At 44.1% G+C, this 18,398-nt stretch overlaps 1 protein-coding gene across 18 annotated transcripts in view; it reads left to right on the top strand.

The window, feature by feature from the left end:
* ATP7B (ATPase copper transporting beta) overlaps positions 1-18,398 on the top strand; it is a 73,294-nt gene that overhangs the window by 30,696 nt on the left and 24,200 nt on the right. For 8 of the 18 annotated variants that reach the window (XR_013527879.1, XM_078352494.1, XM_035297456.3 and 5 more), the window contains exons 2-8: positions 2,530-3,763; positions 7,232-7,489; positions 9,058-9,221; positions 11,907-12,068; positions 14,783-14,859; positions 16,322-16,496; positions 18,078-18,311. Coding sequence is in view for 16 of the 18 variants with exons in the window: in XM_078352494.1 (XP_078208620.1) it covers positions 2,530-3,763; positions 7,232-7,489; positions 9,058-9,221; positions 11,907-12,068; positions 14,783-14,859; positions 16,322-16,496; positions 18,078-18,311 (2,304 nt within the window). In the remaining 2 variants the exon portion in view is untranslated. Of the gene's footprint in view, positions 1-1,741; positions 1,875-2,529; positions 3,764-7,231; positions 7,490-9,057; positions 9,222-11,906; positions 12,069-14,782; positions 14,860-16,321; positions 16,497-18,077; positions 18,312-18,398 lie in introns of all 18 variants that reach the window. The other 10 variants (XR_013527872.1, XM_078352444.1, XM_078352420.1 and 7 more) reach the window with 3 other exon arrangements.

The following is an 18,398-nucleotide window of genomic DNA, read 5'->3' as shown; positions in this document are numbered from 1 at the left end:
GTGTAAACCAACCTACTGTACTGCCAGTCATAAAATTATAGCACATACAATTCTGTATATAATACTTGCTAATAAATGACTATGTTACTGGTTTATGTATTTACTATAGTCTTTATTATCATTTTAGAGTGTATTCCTTCTACTTATAAAAAGAAAAAGTTAACTGTAAAATAGCCTCAGGCAGGTCCTAAGAGGTATCCATAAGAGGGCATTGTTGTTATAGGAGATGACAGCCCCATGCCTGTTATTGCCCCTGCAGACCCTCCAATGGGACAAGATGTGGAGGCAGAAGACAGTGATATGATGATCCTGACCCTGTGTAGGCCTAGGCTAATGTGTGCGTTTTAGTTTTTGACAAAAGTGTTTACACAGTTAAAAAATAAAAAATTTAAGAAAGCTTATAGGATAAGGATATAAAGAGAGAAAATATTTTATACAGCTGTCTAGTGTGTTTGTGCTTTAAGCTAAGTGTTATTACAAAAAAGTCAAAAGTAAAAAAGTTTAGTTTATGAAGTAAAAAAGTTAGAGCAAGCCAAAGTTAATTAATAAATTTTTTTAGAGCTAGTGTCTCGCTTTGTCTCTCAGGCTAGAGTAGAGTGGTGCAATCATAGTTCACTGTAACCTTGAACTCCTGGGCTCAAGCAGTCCTCCTGTCTCAGCCTCCCAAAGCGTTGAGATTAGAATGAGCCACTGTGTCTGGCTACGTTAATTTATTCTTGAAGAAATAAAAGTATTTTTTATAAATTTGGTGTAGCCTAAGTATACAGTATTTATAAAATTGACAGTAGCACAATGTCCTAAGCCTTTACGTCTACTCACTGCTCATTCACTCACTCACCCAGAGCAACTTCCAGTCCTGCAAGCTCCATTCATGTTAAGTGCCCCATACAGGTACACCATTTTTTAATCTTTAATATTTTTATTGAACCTTTTCTGTGTTCAGATATGTTTAGATACACAAATACTTACCCTTGTTTTACAGTTGCCTACAATATTCAGTACAGTAACACGCTGTACAGGTGTGCAGCATGGGAGCAATAGGCCATACCATATAGCCCAGGTGTGTCGTAGGCTAGGTGTGTGTCAGTGACTCTATGATGGTCACACAATGATGATGTCACCTGATGACTCATTTCTCAGAATATGTCACCATCCTTCAACAATATCGTTACACATTCATGTATTTACTCAATTCAGCAATCTCTTTTGAATGGCTGTCCCAAAAATTACCTAATTATTCCCTTTTTTCTCTTAGAGAATGTCACAGTGAATATTTAAAATTCTATATAATTATTAATCCCAAACCTTTGTAGACATACAAATCAACATTTATATAGTCTGTATTTTAGAAGTTATTTAAACATTTATGTTGTTAAACTGCTCAAAAGCCAGTTGGCAAGGTCTGCATTTTATGCATAGGAAAAAGGAGGAGATCATACCATGTAATGGAGACTTATCTGAAGACAAGCAGGATTGTGTACAAGTAGAGAGAAATGTGCTTTTTTAATGATATCATGTATAAAGGCCTGTTCCCAAATTTCTGAAGCACATAATAGTTCTGGTGTAAAAACTACATCTAGTTAAGAGAGCTGTAGGCCAGGAGCCTGTGAAAGGAAGATTTTGCTTGTTTATAGAATGACTGAGATCACATCATTCTGTGTAGAAACCAGGAAATAATACTTGTACTGTGGTGCGTTACAAAAATAGGTCCTTTAATTCAGTGATGCACCTGAAATTTCAGGTGATGACTACAGCTCTCCTGAACACTGAGGAGGGTGATGACACCGAGTCACGGGCAGAACTATGAAGTTCCTCTGAAAGTCAACTTCCTGCTCTTCCAGCCTTTCCCCTCCCGCCCCTCGGCTCAGCCACAGGTACTCATTTAACCTCACCCAGGGAGCATACCCCCAAAGCTTTTTCATAGGCCTGTGGCCCACCTTTGGATTCTGACCCTGTGGAGGACCCAAAGGGTATCAAGTACATTTAACCTCTGCTAAGAAAATCAGATACCCCAATAAAGAGATATAGCAGTAAAGTGTTGTCTATTCTGGGGTTTGCATTTCAGCAGGACCCCCAAAGTTTGAGCTGAAAGGACTAGGTTCTATGGGGGAGGTATCAGCCAGGGGACCTTCTTTGGGATATCTGTGCCTTCCCACTGTGGACCGCTATGACCTCTGCCTCTGCTGGAGGCCAGCTGTGCTGCGTTCCGTGTGTAAAGTTGTGTCATGCTTGCCTTCTTTCCTTCAGAATCCTCCACATCTGTGAGAAAGACATTTCACTAAGGAAGATAGACAGTTGGCTTTTAGATCCATAATCACAGATTCTCAGAGCTCAAAGGAACCCATGAGAACCTCTTCATTTTATAAGTGATGCCTTTAGCTTTCCTTCTGTGTATTTTATGTTCTTCTACCCTTGGGATGTTTTGACACAAGTGGCATTGTTTTCCATTTTCTCAGTGCCAGACAAGCTGGGGTGCTGTAGAAAATATTTAGTTTTAAGGACAATAAATATTATTTCTTTTCTTTTTAGATGTTATCTAAACTTTCTTTGCCTACCCATGCCTGGGAACCAGCAATGAAGAAGAGTTTTGCTTTTGACAATGTTGGCTATGAAGGTGGTCTGGATGGCCTGGGCCCTTCTTCTCAGGTGACGACCAGCACAATCAGGATCTTGGGCATGACTTGCCAGTCATGTGTGAAGTCCATTGAGGATAGGATTTCCAGTTTGAAAGGCATTGTGAGTGTTAAGGTTTCTGTGGAGCAAGGCAGTGCCACTGTGAACTATGTGCCATCGGTTTTGAGCCCACAACAGGTTTGTCATCAAATTGGGGACATGGGCTTCGAGGCCAGCATTGCAGAAGGAAAGGCAGCCTCCTGGCCCTCAAGGTCCTTGCCTGCCCAGGAGGCTGTGGTCAAGCTCCGGGTAGAGGGCATGACCTGCCAGTCCTGTGTCAGCTCCATTGAAGGTAAGGTCCGGAAACTGCAAGGAGTAGTGAGAGTCAAAGTCTCACTCAGCAACCAAGAGGCTGTCATCACCTATCAGCCTTATCTCATTCAGCCCGAAGACCTCAGGGACCATGTAAACGACATGGGATTTGAGGCTGCCATCAAGAACAAAGTGGCTCCCTTAAGCCTGGGACCAATTGATATTGAGCGGTTACAAAGCACTTACCCAAAGAGACTTTTCACTTCTGCTAACCAGAATATTAATAATTCTGAGACCTTGGGGAACCAAGGAAACCATGTGGTCACCCTCCAACTGAGAATAGATGGAATGCACTGTACATCTTGCATCTTGAGTATTGAAGAAAATATTGGCCAGCTCCCAGGGATTCAAAGTATTCAAGTGTCCTTGGAGAACAAAACTGCCCAAGTACAGTATGACCCTTCTTGTACCAGCCCGGTGTCTCTGCAGAGGGCTATCGAAGCACTTCCACCTGGGAACTTTAAAGTTTCTCTTCCTGATGGAGCAGAAGGGTGTGGGACAGATCACGGGCCTTTTAGTTGTCATTCCCCTGGCTTCTCCCAAAGAAACCAGGTGCAGGGCACGTGCAGTACCACTGTGATTGCCATTGCTGGCATGACCTGTGCGTCCTGTGTCCATTCCATCGAAGGCATGATCTCCCAGCGGGAAGGGGTGCAGCAAATATCAGTCTCTTTGGCCGAAGGGACTGGAACAGTTCTTTATAATCCCTCCGTAATTAGCCCAGAAGAACTCAGCTCTGCTATAGAAGACATGGGATTTGAGGCTTCAGTCATTTCTGGTATGTAGTTGATGTATGTTTGAGGCATGTCTGAGCTCGTCTCTTTTTCTCTTTGTGTCTTATAGCTCCTGGGTGGTGGGATAGGTGAGTCCTGCTCCCTGCCTCCCATGTCAGCAGTTGAACAAAATCCTGCAAACTCCTTGATTGTTAAATTTGTTAGGATAGAGGAAATACAATCTCCAAGTGTCTAGATTTTGTTTTTCATGTAGTTGGGATTTTGTATTAGTCTGTTTTCTGTTACTTATAACAGAATGGCTGAATTTGGGTAATTTATAAAGATACGGAATATCTTTTTTCTTTTCTTTTTTGATGGAGTTTTGCTCTCATTGCCCAGGCTGGAGTGCAGTGGCATGATCTCGGCTCACCGCAACATCCGCCTCCTGGGTTCAAGCTATTCTCCTGCCTCAGCCTCCTGAGTAGCTGGGATTACAGGCATGCACCACCATACCCTGCTGATTTTGTATTTTTAGTAGAGATAGGGTTTCTCCATGTTGGTCAGCCTTGTCTTGAACTTCCAACCTCAAGTGATCCACCTGCCTCAGCCTCCCAAAGTGCTGGGATTACAGGCGCGAGCCACCGCGCCAGCCCTGAATTTAGTTTTTAAAGTTACTGAGAAGTCTAAGGTTGAGGGGCCACATCTGGTAGTGAGCACTTCTGTCAGCTTTTTGCCAGTGAGGACTCTGGTGCCACAGGGCATTACATGGCAGGGGTGCTGAGTGTGATCACATGGTTGCGTAGGTGGCTCTTGGTCTTTTTAGAAAGCCTCAAATGCCACTCCCTTGATAACCTATTAATCCATGAGTGGATTTGTCCATTCATGAGGGCAGAACCCTCATGATATAGTCACCTCTTAAAGCACCCACCTTTTAACATTGCCACATTGGGGATTATGTTTCCAACACATGAAATTTGGAGGATATATTCAAACCATGCGTAGGTAGTTGAACGCTAAACTCCTTGGATTTGGGCTTCTGATTCTGTGTACTGAATTAGAGCACTGTGGGGCCATCCAGACCCTTCTTTTACCAAGAGAACTATTACCACCTTCTCAAAAGATATGTGTGCTAAACAACAGACCTTATTCTCATCACCTAGAGACTGGCTGGTAAAAATCAGATTTTTATCTCCCGATTTGATTAATATAAGCAGAGGTGAAGGTGAGGGAGCCACCAGGGTTTTTATATTTTTTAATTAAATTTTTTTAATCTAATTTTTTTTAGAGACAGGATCTTGCTCCGTTGCCCAGGCTGGAGCACAGTGATATGGTCATAGGTCACTGCAGCCTTGAACTCTTGGAATCAGGCGATCCTCCCACCTCACCCTCCCGACTAGCTGGGACCAATTTTTTTATTTTTATTTTTTGTAGAGACAAGGTGTTGCTGTGTTTCCCAGGCTGGTCTTGAACTCCTGGCCTCCAGCAATCCTCCCATCTCAGCTTCCCAAAGTGCTGGGATTGCAAGCGTAAGCCATTATGCTCAGCCACCATCGGGGTTTTAATCAGAGGAAGCACAAAAAATCAGATTATATTTTGGAAGACTGGTGTAGTATCAGGGTACAGTGTGCATTGAGGCAATGAGACCACATAGGAGGCCAGGTGAGAATGATAAAGGGGCAGGAGAGAAAGAGGTAGGTTTGAAAGACATTCAGAAGGTCAGCTCCACCAAGCTTGGGGTCACCAAGAGGGGTGTGTAATGGGGAGGGCCATGGAGGAAAGGGGTAACTGGGATGAGCCCCTAGCTGAAATGCTGGAGGACAGTGGGATAGGAGGGTCTTGAATTCTGAGGGTACTGTGGGCCTGGGAATGCAGAATTGAGTGAGGGAAGATGACAGAGACCCAGGAAGAGGGATTGTGAGATGGGAAAGAAGCAGAGGGATGGGGAGGGGTCTTCTAGTCATCCTGGACATAATGCGAGCTGCAGAGGCCAAGGTCTGAATTGTATCTTCCAGGGTTAAATAAGGGAGGCCATTGGAGGCCTTGGCAGCTGCTTCAGGACCCTGGGAAGGTGGGACCCCAGCCTGGCTCATGGTATGGGTGAAGCCCACTGGTAGCTTAGATTAGGGATAGAGAGGGTGATAGGTGAGTGGAGATGGTTGAGAGGCTGAAGATAAGGATGGAAGGGGCACGTGTTGTGATGAGCAGGTGTGTGGGTGGTGTGTTGTAACCAATTAGGTCCCAGACATGGGCCCTGCATGTGCGTGTCTCTGTGGACTGGACCAGGACATGGCTGGCTTCCTCAGCCTTTTGACTGGAGCTCGGTAGTATAGGGAGCAGCGGGCCCAGCACTAGGAGGAGCTGCTTTCAGTGGCATGGGCAAGCCCACTGGCATCTCAGTGCTTAGGGCTGGCTGGACTTTTGTTTCCCACATTGTTGTTGCCTGTGGCCACTGAGATGAAGTTTTGTGTCCTTGAGAAGTTTGTTCAGCTGTGAGTCTTTGCTGCCTCCTCTCTGTGTACACAGTGCACACCTACTGCTGAAGGGAGTGGGCAGTCATGGAGTGGCCTGGCAACATTCTGTGCTTTGTCTTTTGTCCTAAGTTTCAGGAAGGAGTTTCTTTAAAAACAAAAATCAATAAGGAAAACACAACAGAAGAGTAAATCCCGTACTCAAAAGAAATATAGTATAGGGTCAACATCTGCCTGTTTTTGTGCGATGTTTAGTCTTGCAGCAGTGCAATCAGGTTATTGGCAGTAAAAACAAATTAGCACTGAACTACATGTTGCAGAACAATTGGATTTAATTAAGTAAACCTAGAGAGAAAAGAATAGTGATTTTTTTTTTAATTGGACAGGATTATGAGAATTGTATTTAGCCCAAGAGGTGTTTTGGGTATCAGACTTAGCAAATAAAAATATAGGATGTCTGGTTACATTTTAATTTTTGATAAACAATGAATGGTTTTTTAGTATAAGCATGTCCCACTCAATATTCATGACATACATATAGTAAAAATTATTTGTTGTTTGTCTGAAAATCAAATTTAACTGGATGTCCTATATTTTACCTGGTAACTTTAATTTAGAATAAACCATTAGTGTGCTGGTTTGTATTTGAACAATCCTTCTTGATTGATTAGGAGCTCTTTGAGGATAGCCTTGAGGCCAGCGTGATTTGTTTCTCCTTAGACTCACTAGCACCCACATACAGTAGGTATTCCTGAAGGAAATGAAAGATAAGGTGAAGTTATAGGGTAGCTCAGTGGAGGGATTTAATACAGGGAACTATTTACAAAGGTGTTGGAGAGTTGGAAATCCAAATAGGCAATGGGAAGAACTCCAGAGATTAATAACTCCAGGAAGCCCCCTCCTCCAGGATGGCTGAGGGACAGGGTAGTTACTGGAGCCCAGGGGCTGATGCTGCTTGGTGGGAGCTGAGACCACAAACCCTCACCAAGAGCCCTGAAACCTCTTGTTCTGAAAAACGTATTATTTGTTCTTCTAATTTGAATATTTTCTGACATTTTATCCTAGAAAACTGTTCCACCAACTCTCTTGGAAACCACAGTGCTGGGAATTCCATGGTGCAAACTATAGGTGGTGTACCTGTATCTGTGCAGGAAGTGGCTCCCCATGCTGGGGGGCTCCCTACCATTCATACCCCGGACATCTTGGCAAAGTCCCCACAATCAACCAGAGCAGTGGCACCACAGAAGTGCTTCTTACAGATCAAAGGCATGACCTGTGCATCCTGCATATCTACCATAGAAAGGAATCTGCAGAATAAAGCTGGTAAGAGATGAACACCTATGTTGAACTTGGGAATGCTGTCTATAGACCTCGTTTGCTCCCTTCAGAATCTCCAGCAACCATGTTTATCAATAGCCCTAATAATCAGGTAGCAATTTCATAATATAGCAGAGATGTTTGTCTAATGTCCTTGTATAACCGGCATTCTGTTCATGAAGAAGTATTTAGTTTGAGACAAAATGTATCTCTGAGTAAGTTAGCTGTGGAAAATCCAGTTTAAAGGTCGTGGTACTTTCTATGGATACACTTCTCAATTAGATTGTGCTAGTATTATTCCATATTTTGTTCCCTCCCATCCCATCAACCCCTTACTATAAAATGAATAAATAACCTGCATTTTGTATAGAAGTTGCAATTTCAAATATTCTGCCCTGTTGTTCCTTTAAACCAGAGAGTGTTTACAGGAGCAACAGGACAGAAATATGTGGAAATGTCAAAGTTTTGTCCTCCAGAGTGCATTTACAATACTTTTAAACCTGAAAGTACAACAAAATCCTGTCCCTTTTTTTGTTTGGAAAATCTCTTAACTATGACTCTACCTTGCCACCAGAATCACTTTCTCTTTTCTTACCCCAGTGGTGTGTCTTTTTGCTTGAATTCCCTGGCCCTTAAAACCAACCTTGAATTCAGGTGACATGTTTTTCCAGCTCTTGTTCACTATGTATTGTAGTGTCCTGCAGCTCTAGAGTGACTGTTAGCAGATGGAGATGTTAATATCTTGTTATCCATGGGCTGATTGCTCATAAAATTAGCCTACAATATCCTAAAGCCTATGTTTCTGTTCCTGACTTGACTCCTCATTTTTATCCCATGTGGCATCCTTTCTGAAGCACTTCATTCCTTTTGTTTATGTGAATGAGACTTTTTCTCCCATTTTAAACTAACAAAATAGTGTTAGCAAGATTGTGGGATTTCTTTTTCATACCTGAGTCATTAGAAACAATGAAAGAGTAAGGAAAACCATTTTTGAAAATGCTTTATTTTTTCCTTGTAGGAAATTGTCTGGAGGGAAAAAAAAAGCTGTTCCTTTTTCTAACAGCAGTCAATAACTGCAGACCACATTCCTTGCTTCATTGGTGTCTTCTAAAGCCTGAGTCAGAATGTGGTCCATGGGCTGGCAGCATGAGCATCACCTGGGAGCTGGCTGGACCTGCAGACTTTCAAACCTCATGCTAGACCGACTAGTCAGAATCTTTTCTAACAAAGTCATAGAGTGATTCATATGTCCATTAAAGTTTGAGAAGCATTGTTCTTCTAGAATAGTGGTTGTTAAACTTCCCTGTACATTAGGATCACCTGGGGAGCTTTTTTTTTTTTTTAAAAAAATGATGCCTGCCACTCACCCCGAGAGACTCTTTGGTTGGTGTGGGTTAGAGACCAGACATAGTGATTGTTGAAGGCTCTCCAAGCTGTCCTCATGTGCAGTCATGTTTGAAAACCACTGTTCTAGAGGATTCTGGGGAGATGTGTTTTTGTTCGGTTATGTTGACCATGTCATCCCAGAGGCCCTGCCCACCCACAGTGTTACAGCTGTGACCTGATGGTTCCAGGTATTCTCTCCGTGTTGGTTGCCTTGATGGCAGGAAAGGCAGAGATCAAGTATGATCCAGAGGTCGTCCAGCCACTCGAGATAGCTCAGCTCATCCAGGACCTGGGCTTTGAGGCTGCAGTCATGGAGGACTACACAGGCTCCGATGGCAGCATTGAGCTGATTGTAAGTATGGTGGTTATGTTATGGGGTTACAGGCTTCTGACAATTTGCATTTTGGACAGCATCCATCTTTGAGATTAGTAAATTTCCCTGTCTTGTACATATCTGGTTTGTTGTTGTTGGGTATCTTGTTTGTTTCGCTTTCCTTTGAAGCCAACAATGACTTGTTCATTTTAAGAAAGGTCAGTTATGTTAAAAAGTCATGGGAGGGGGATCCCACTGAGTATATTCAGGGTATTAGGGGGAAGAGATTGTGAGCTACAGGAGTATAGAAGAAAGAGGAATTAAAGACGGTGGGCTGCCCTGAGCTTGGTGGTCTGGGGGAGTTGAACATGAACACAGTCCTTCAAGCCTAAAAAGAAGCTGGCATGCCTGCAAGTATCTCAAGGCAGAAGAGGGAAGTCCGTGTGGTAGCAAGTGCCATTCTAAGAGAAAAGGACTTGTTATAGTGCATGGATGTCTAGAGAGCCAAAGTGCTCCCCAGTACTCTGTCTGAGGTGAGTGCTCCAGGTGGTGATTGTTGCCAGTGTTTTGGGTGGGGAGGTATTGTTTCCCATCTGTCTACATGCCAACACATTATTGAAAACAATGGAAGTGTCTGGTGCTGTGTTTGAAAGCACTTCTATACTTTTTGTACAGCTTTTATTGTGTAAGCAAAGGGAGACTTACAAGAACTCACAGAGAATTGAATAATGCTGCTTTACCCAGGTCAGAGGGTTTCTACTTCCTTTGTGTGTTTTGTCAGTGCCATTAGTGCTAAGTGGATGTTTGAAGGGAAAGCGTCGAGAACACAGAGGCCCCTGAGCTCCTGATAAGCCGTGTTCTTGTGGAGCAAACTCTTTGCTATGGTAGGGCCTCCCTGTGTGTGGAGGGCACAGCTAAGACTTGCTGAGTCACAGCTTGGATCAGCCCCACAAGAGGGGCAGGGTCTCTGCTACAAACCTCTGGATTTATGTGTGGACATCTCTGCCTACTCAGACTTCTGTGTGGAAAATCTAAGCAAGAGGATTATTGGAAAAGGTGAACATTTCGTTTAAATGGTATTTTGTTATTATAGTGTTTTTTTTTTTAATCCATGCTATGTCAATAGTGACATCGTCATCACATGTTCACATTTTATGTGAACTTCTGTATTTAATTAGTCTACTGGGAAATGTTGACCACTGATACTCAGAAGTGTGAATTGTCTAATTCACTCTATATTTGCCTAATATATATCCCAGGAATAGCACGTCACACTTAAGACTTCCCTTTCCCATGTAAGGATGCACAACATGGTACGTACGGCACTGGCAGCATAGGCTTTAAAAGCCAGGTTCAAGTTTCGGCCCTGTTGCTGCAGGGGTACTTCTGAACCTGCTCTGAGAAGACTCACCTCATGCTGCAGATGGCAGGGGCTTGGAGCAGATTCTGGAGCCAGCCCATCTGGGAATGTGCTTCAGCTCTGCCCCTCACTGGTTGTGTGACTTTGGACAAGTTCCTAAGCCTCTCAGTACTGCAGTTCTGAGACCTACCTCTCAGGGTTGGCTTGAACAGCACAATGCCTAGAACAGCACCAGCCACATTGCAAGTGCACAACAAATGCTGCCTATTATTATTGTTGTTATAAAAACCAAGGTAAAGCAGAGAAGCATCATTGAAATATTTGGAGACTTGATTTTAAAAATTCTGTTGGCAGTCACCTGCCAACAGGTAAGCTCTTAAGTTTGCCTGGTGGTTCTTGTATTCCCATTATTTCCTGGGTCTTGGGCCAAGTTGAATGCATTCTCATTACAGATGAGCTCCCCTCTTCTTCCTCCCTAATTCCAGATGGGACTGTTGGCTCTTTTGGTATTTATTCTGGGATCACTGATGCGAATTTCAGCATGGAGCTCCAGTCACGTCATTCCAGTGCTCATTACCCCTCAGTGACTTCCCATGAAGTGTTAGCTTAGCAACACTGCAGTTGGCTGCTTGAGAGCCTTCAGGCTGTGGACCCACCTAGCACTGTAGCCTTCCCTTTATTCCCTTGTACATCCTGTGCCCAGACAAGCTTGGCTTTTGATGGTTGCCTGAACACCCCGTGCTGTCCTGCCTTTCGTCTTTTTCGAGCTTCTCCTTCTGGTAGTGTCCTTCGCTTCACTTGTCAACACCCCTATTTATACCTTGGGATCACCTTTGATTACATCTCCTCCATTGGCCACCTTCCTCTTGTACCCTTGGAGCCAGCAGAGCACTAAAGTAGGGAGGATGCTAGCAGCAGCTGCAGACCGCATGCCAGCAACACTCAGGGTTACGGCGAGTATGTCAGGAGTACAGTGAGTTTCACAGAGGTGCACATCCCTATGCAGGCATTAGTATCCTAGCATTGCCGGTGAGGTAACAGACGGTGGAGAGGGGCTTATAAAAGCCCATCCCTATCAGAGCTGGAAATCAAGCCTTGGTCTGTTGCCATCTGCTTCATGATTGGCTGTCTCCTAGTACCTGCTTTGGGGAAGAACCACTGTTTGATCCCTGAAGCCACTGGAAGAACATTGAGAATCTCACATGCGGAGTTTGATGGTGGAGTTCAGGGTCTTAGGAGCGGTGCTGAGGTGGTGCTGACGAGGGAAAGGCTCGTGGTTGCCTGTCACCCAGACTCCCCTGAGGGCCCTTTACAGGCTTCCCTTGATCCTGGGGTTGTGGGATTCTTGCCATCCTGTGTTGCAGATCACAGGGATGACCTGCGCGTCCTGTGTCCACAACATAGAGTCCAAACTCATGAGGACAAACGGCATCACCTATGCCTCCGTTGCCCTTGCCACCAGCAAAGCCCTTGTTAAGTTTGACCCAGAAATTATTGGTCCACGGGATATTATCAAAATTATTGAGGTAAGTCATTCATTACAAAATTGTACTCACCTTTTAAAAGACAGTCATATATAATCATTAAAAAAATGAGAAAATATAGTTAAGAAAAAATGAAAATAACCTAAAATTCTTCAACTTTTGTCATGAAAATAAGCTCAGTCATTTAAAAATAAACTGAAGGTAAGTAAATAGTAAATAATCTGAGGAAGGATATCAGTGAATGGGTAAGAGAAGATGAGGAAAAGTCATTATTATTGTTTTAATTTCAGATATTCCCTAAGAAACCTCAATGTTGTACATAGGGTTAAAGTGCCTAATTTTAAAGGTGTTTTTGTGTTTAAAGGTGATTTATGCCCAAACCAAGTATTTGCAGAGCAACGGAATGTTGGCACTGGAAAAAAAGATACCACATTTGCTACTATGCCAGAGCAGTCTTGTTGTGGAGAACTTGGTCATTTCTGCTTTGGAAAATCAGGGAGAACTTTCACACATGCCCTGCCTCTTATTCCTTCTCCAGTTTGTCCACAGACATACCATTTCCTTTTTAAAGTTTATATGATACTAGACTATAAGAGAATGAGCATCAGTGGTGATCTAAATGGGTTAAGGCAGTCAAAACTGAACAAGGTTGACTTGTAACAGCTAGTAAAGATTAAAAGTTTAGTGGGAGCTATGTGTTATAAAATTACTTATGAAATGAAATTTCTCATAGCAGGCTTAATGTAGTATCCTGAATTTTCTCATGTGTATGTGTGTGTGTGTGTGTGTGTGTGTGTGTGTGTGTGTGCTGTTATATGACCTGGGAGAGCTTTTTTTTTTCCCCTCTCTGAGACAGAGTCTCAGTCTGTTGCCCAGGCTGGAGTACAGTGATATGATCTTTGCTCATTGCAACCTCTGCTTCCCGCGTTCATGTGATTCTCCTACCTCAGCCTCCCAAGTAGCTGGGACTGCAGGCAGGCGCCACCACACCTAGCTAATTATTGTATTTTTAGCAGAAACGGGGTTTTACCATGTTAGCCAGGCTAGTCTCGAACTCATGACCTCAGGTAATCCACCTGTCTTGGCCTCCCAAAGTGCTGGGATTACAGGTGCGAGCCACTGTGCCTGACCCAGGAGAGCTTTTTGACATGGAAATAATCATGTTGCTGGTCTAGGGCCCCACCCTTGGAGACAGACAACACAACTTTTTTATCAGCTGAGGAAAGATGCTCAGAGAGGTTAAGTAATTTTGCTCACAGTACCCAGCTCATGGACAGCAGAACTGGTGCTCAAATCCACGTCTTGCACTTTCGAGCTCAGTGGCCTGTGTGTGTCTACTACACCACAAATCTTAAAGAACGGTAGTGATATGGCATTGATGAGGCTCAGATGTCAGACTAATGCAGTCAACAGTAAGGAGAGTCCCGTGTGGTGTCTTCGAACATGGCTCAGTCACCCTGATTTCTTTCTTTTTTGTTTTTTTGAGACAGAGTTTTGCTCTTGTTGCCCAGGCTGGACCACAGTGGCATGGTCTCAGCTCACTGCAATTACTGCCTCAAGAGAATCACCGGGTTCAAGTGATTCTCTTGCCTCAGCCTCCCTAGTAACTGGGATTACAGGTATGCGCCATCACACCCAGCAAATTTTGTATTTTTAGTAGAGATGGGGTTTCATCATGTTGGTCAGGCTGGTCTTGAACTCCTGACCTCAGGTGATCCACCCACCTTGACCTCCCAAAGTGCTGGGATTACAGGTGTGAGCCATTGTGCCCCGCCAGACCTTTCTGATTTCTGATACCTCACTCTGGTAACTTCTACCCTACGCAGCCTGCTAAGTGAGGTGCAGCATCCTCGCTGATTTTTCTTGGGGAATATTGGTAATGTCTGGCCTCCATTCTTGCCTCTCTGGGCCATCTTTTCCTAATATAATTAGGCTGGTATTAGTTGTAAAAGGATTTGTCTTTAGACAGTCTCAGCTGCTCTTCCTCCCACCCCAACTTTTAATTGTTGTGTAAAAGTCCCAGCACCAGAGTTCTGGGGCCCCTGTCTTTACTGTGCTGCCAGACAAGAGCATTCCTGGCAGTTTTTCCTGTGTGTATTCACAAAGAGTATCAGAGCTGTAGTGGTCAGATCAACATGGTGACAAAGCACTTGAGTTAACCTGTGAGAAAAGCACAAGATTGTGGTGCAGACTCTGTTGGGGCACAGCAGAAGCTGCTTCCAGATGTTGAAGGAGCCGAGTTCGGCGGCGGTAGGAAGAAGCCTGGGCTGGAAGCTGGAGGCCGGAGCTCTGAGTCCAGCTCTTCTGATAAGGCTGGGGCTTTGGGCAAGGAATTTAACCTCTCCGACTTTCTGTTTCCTCGTACAGGGAATGAAGGTTCCTGACCATTAGGTATTTAGGATTTCTTTACTAAGAAATGCTGAGTATAAATTATATATCGGCACTACCCAGCTTTGGGGTTTGGGGAAGTTGTCTTCCCGGAACCTGCTGCCTTTGCTGACAGAAGGCAGAGGAATTGCCATGTGATGCCCTCTCTCCAGGCTGGTGTTGTCTCTAGGCATAGATGGGTGCTGAACCTCTGCACCAGGTTTGTAGGGCTATGGGGTAAAGAAGTTGTGAGGAAAAAACCCACAACAGTCTTCTGAGTCACTTTTAGATTTGCTTTCTAATTTCCAAAGCTGAAAAGTGCTTTCTACCAATGCATGTTTTAACCAGTACCTTCCTCTTTTTCCCCCCCTTCTCTTTTTAATAACAAGGAAATTGGCTTTCATGCTTCCCTGGCCCAGAGAAACCCCAACGCTCATCACTTGGACCACAAGATGGAAATAAAGCAGTAGGTAGAACACAAAAGATAAACTTTAGCTCTCATCTAAATGTCTTCTTCTGCCCGGGTCCGACTCTGCCTGCTGGTCCTGTCTTCCCACGGTGCCTTCTTCCTGGATTAGCTGCCTTTACCCTTGTAATGTGAACCCTCTAAAACAGTGTTGCCCAAGAGAAGTTCTGGAATGATGGCAGTGTTCTATATCTGCACTGCCCAGTGTGGTAGCCACTAGTCCCATGTAGCCAGTGAGCACTTCAAATACAGCTAGTGTGACTGTGGAAATGAATTTTTAACGTTTAAGGAATTTCAATTTAAATAGCTGTCTGTGGCTAACAGATTGGCTAGCACTTGGGTTGGGAGGGAGGGAGAGAGTGTAGATTTTTTTCTTTGACAATATTTTCAGACTTCATTTGCATGGGTTCTAGGCATAATGGCTGAGTAGAAAGAAAATGGCCCAGGAGCAGGAAACCTGAGTTTATTCATTGTTTCAGATGGTCACTTATTCATTCAGCACCATAAAGGCTACTGTTGTGTGCAGGGCACTGTGCTAGGTGCTAGGGGTAAATAAATATCTTCCCTGTCTTGGAGGGGCTTATAGTCTGGTTAAGAAACAGTGAGTGAGCAATGAAATTAATGGCTCTGGCAGATCCTGGAAGGCCTAGGAAAACTAACCAGGGGACATAGGATCTGAACCTCAAAGAATGAGTGGAGGTTTGCTTAGCTGAAGGAATTGATGGGGGATATCTTCGGAGACTGCTGTGGCTTGGTCCAATTGGCATGCCTGGGACACAGGAGAAGCTGACAGGAGAGGCATCTAGACAGCCGGGTGGGGGTCTGGTTCTTGGGTCCAACGGCCTAAGACTTCAGCCTCACAGGCCAGTGGTTTTCAGGTCATTCCACAACCACTTGGTTGGAATTTCATGGATACTGCAGCTAACATGGGACCACAGCTATTGGCCATGATCCCTGATTCTAAACTATGGTATTCATTGAGACAGCCTCACTGGTCTCACAGACTCTATTTTAAGTGATTGTTTAAAAATTGAATGTCTAAGTTTATTCTAATAAAATACTGCTTTTATCTGTTTTTTCTTTGGGATCTATATAAGATTGCATTTTGAAAAGAGAGCTATAGGCAACCATAGGCCAAGGATGGTAAGCTTCTTTGGGACTAGATTCTCAGCTGTGGAGTCTCAGTGGCTTCACCTATAAATTGGAGGTAATAACAGTATGTGAAGGCAGGGACTAGGCCTAAACATCTCTGGCACCTCCTTCTAGTGATGTTTAGATCTCTAGATGCTCCCTCAGATGGCCAGTTCCAGAGAGAGAGAGCTGACTTTCATTTTAGCCCTTGGTGATCTGTCCCAGACATGTGACAAAGGCAGGCCTTAAACCAAGTCCTCAGGAGGGAACTGGCCTGTAATCCAGGTGACTAGCAGTGTCTGATATATCTGTGTTGCTACATTGCTTTCAGGTGGAAGAAGTCCTTCCTGTGCAGCCTGGTGTTTGGCATCCCTGTCATGGCTTTAATGATCTATATGCTCATACCCAGCAGTGAGCCCCATGAGTCTATGGTCCTGGACCACAACATCATTCCAGGACTGTCCATTCTAAATCTCATCTTCTTTATCCTGTGTACCTTCGTCCAGGTGTGTATTAGGAAGGTGGGCAGACCTCTCCTCTGTATGCTGTATGGCCCTCTCAGCCCCAACATAGCTCTTTAGCTTTAAATGGTATCTTATTGCAGCTTTCCTGCCCCACCCAGGCGGTTGCTGCTTTTTTTCTCTCTTATGAGCAGTAGGTGGGGCTTGGGGGCCCTCCAATGTGGGGGACTAAGAAGGGCCTGGTTTCACTGTCAGTTTCAGTTGACTGCAAGTGATAAGAACTGTCCCTGGAATAGCAACCTCCTTGCTGCAAGGTGTGGTGAACTCTGTCTCCAATTTGCCCATTGTTTAGCTTAATTTATGTTTGTTGTTAGAAGCAGAAACTGGATCATCCTTGAGCCCATGCCACTCTTGAGTGTTCTACCTCAAAAGGTGGAGATCTGGTCCTTATCTACAAGGAAGTTATAATTTAAAAGAGACAGGCATGAAATGTCTGCTTTGGTGGTGATATTTAGCTTTGTGTCTGGTGGGAAGTGTGACCCCTATGTATATATTTTGGAATGTAGAACTAAATTCCTGTCTTATATTGGAATGTTTAGGGCTATTTGGGGGCAAGCATTGGTAGGCTGGATTTTGTTTGTTTTGAGACAGGGTCAATTTTTGAGACCCTGTCACCCAGGCTGGAGTTCAGTGATGTGATCATAGCTCACTGTAGTCTTGAACTCCTGGGCTCAAGTGATCCTCCCTCCCCAGCCTCCTGAGTAGCTAGAATCACAAATACCTGCCACCATGCCTGGCTAGACAGGGTCTTGCTGTGTGCCCAGGTTGGTCTCAAACTCCTGGCCTCCAGCATTCCTCCAACCTCAGTATCGCAAAGCACTGAAATTACAGGTGTAAGCCACTGCACCCAGCCTGAATTTGTGTTTTTCTATATTTTGTTTGATTATAAGTATAATGCACACTTATTATAAACAATTCAAACCATACTAAGGTATAAGAAGAAAAGGAGAAGATGCCCTTTCACTAATCACATCCTGCCTGCAGCCCAATCTTACTCCCCTGTGTTGCTATGGTAATATTAATAGTTGAGCATTTGGGCATGTATCTCTCCAAATCTTTATATAGAGGAAATGCACACTTATGTATATGTTACATATATGTTCACGTAACACAGATACAGATTTTTAAAAACTGAAATGGGGTCATATGAGATAGACTGATGTGCAACTGGCTATTTCACTTAACCCTGTATTATAGACATCTTTTATGCCAATGGCTTATTGGTAGAGCCCATTCTCTATAGGGAATGGAATGCCTTGTATCGTCCATAGTATAAATGAGTTGTGATTTTTTTCCCTACCATTTCACCATTCTCTTATGAATGGACATGTGTGTTGTATGCACTGGGTTTTAAAGGTCTCACATACTCTTGGTCATCCATTCCTGTGGACAGTAGGTCTCTGAATTGGAAAGTATATTTCATACACACCCATCAGAGAGGAAGAAGTAATGTCAAGACTGTGAACAAAGCTGGAGACTCTGCCATCCCAAGGGCCCTCAGCCCTGGGTTGCTCATTGAACTCTCCTCCCTGCTTGCCGGCAACCTTCACTGTCCTTGTCTTTCAGCTCCTCGGTGGGTGGTACTTCTATGTTCAGGCCTACAAATCTCTGAGACACAGGTCAGCCAACATGGACGTGCTCATCGTCCTGGCCACAAGCATTGCCTACGTCTATTCTCTGGTCATCCTGGTGGTTGCTGTGGCCGAGAAGGCGGAGAGGAGCCCTGTGACATTCTTTGACACGCCCCCCATGCTCTTCGTGTTCATTGCCCTGGGGCGGTGGCTGGAACACTTGGCAAAGGTAACAGCAACTTCAGGTTCAGAAAAGAGCTGCTCCTTCAGTAAACAAATCTCCCTTCCTCTGAATACCATGTTTAGAATTACTAAT

Source organism: Callithrix jacchus, chromosome 1 (genome assembly GCF_049354715.1).
Source record: "Callithrix jacchus isolate 240 chromosome 1, calJac240_pri, whole genome shotgun sequence".
Taxonomy (NCBI): Eukaryota; Metazoa; Chordata; class Mammalia; order Primates; family Cebidae; genus Callithrix; species Callithrix jacchus.
This window is presented reverse-complemented; position numbering and strand designations above follow the sequence as displayed.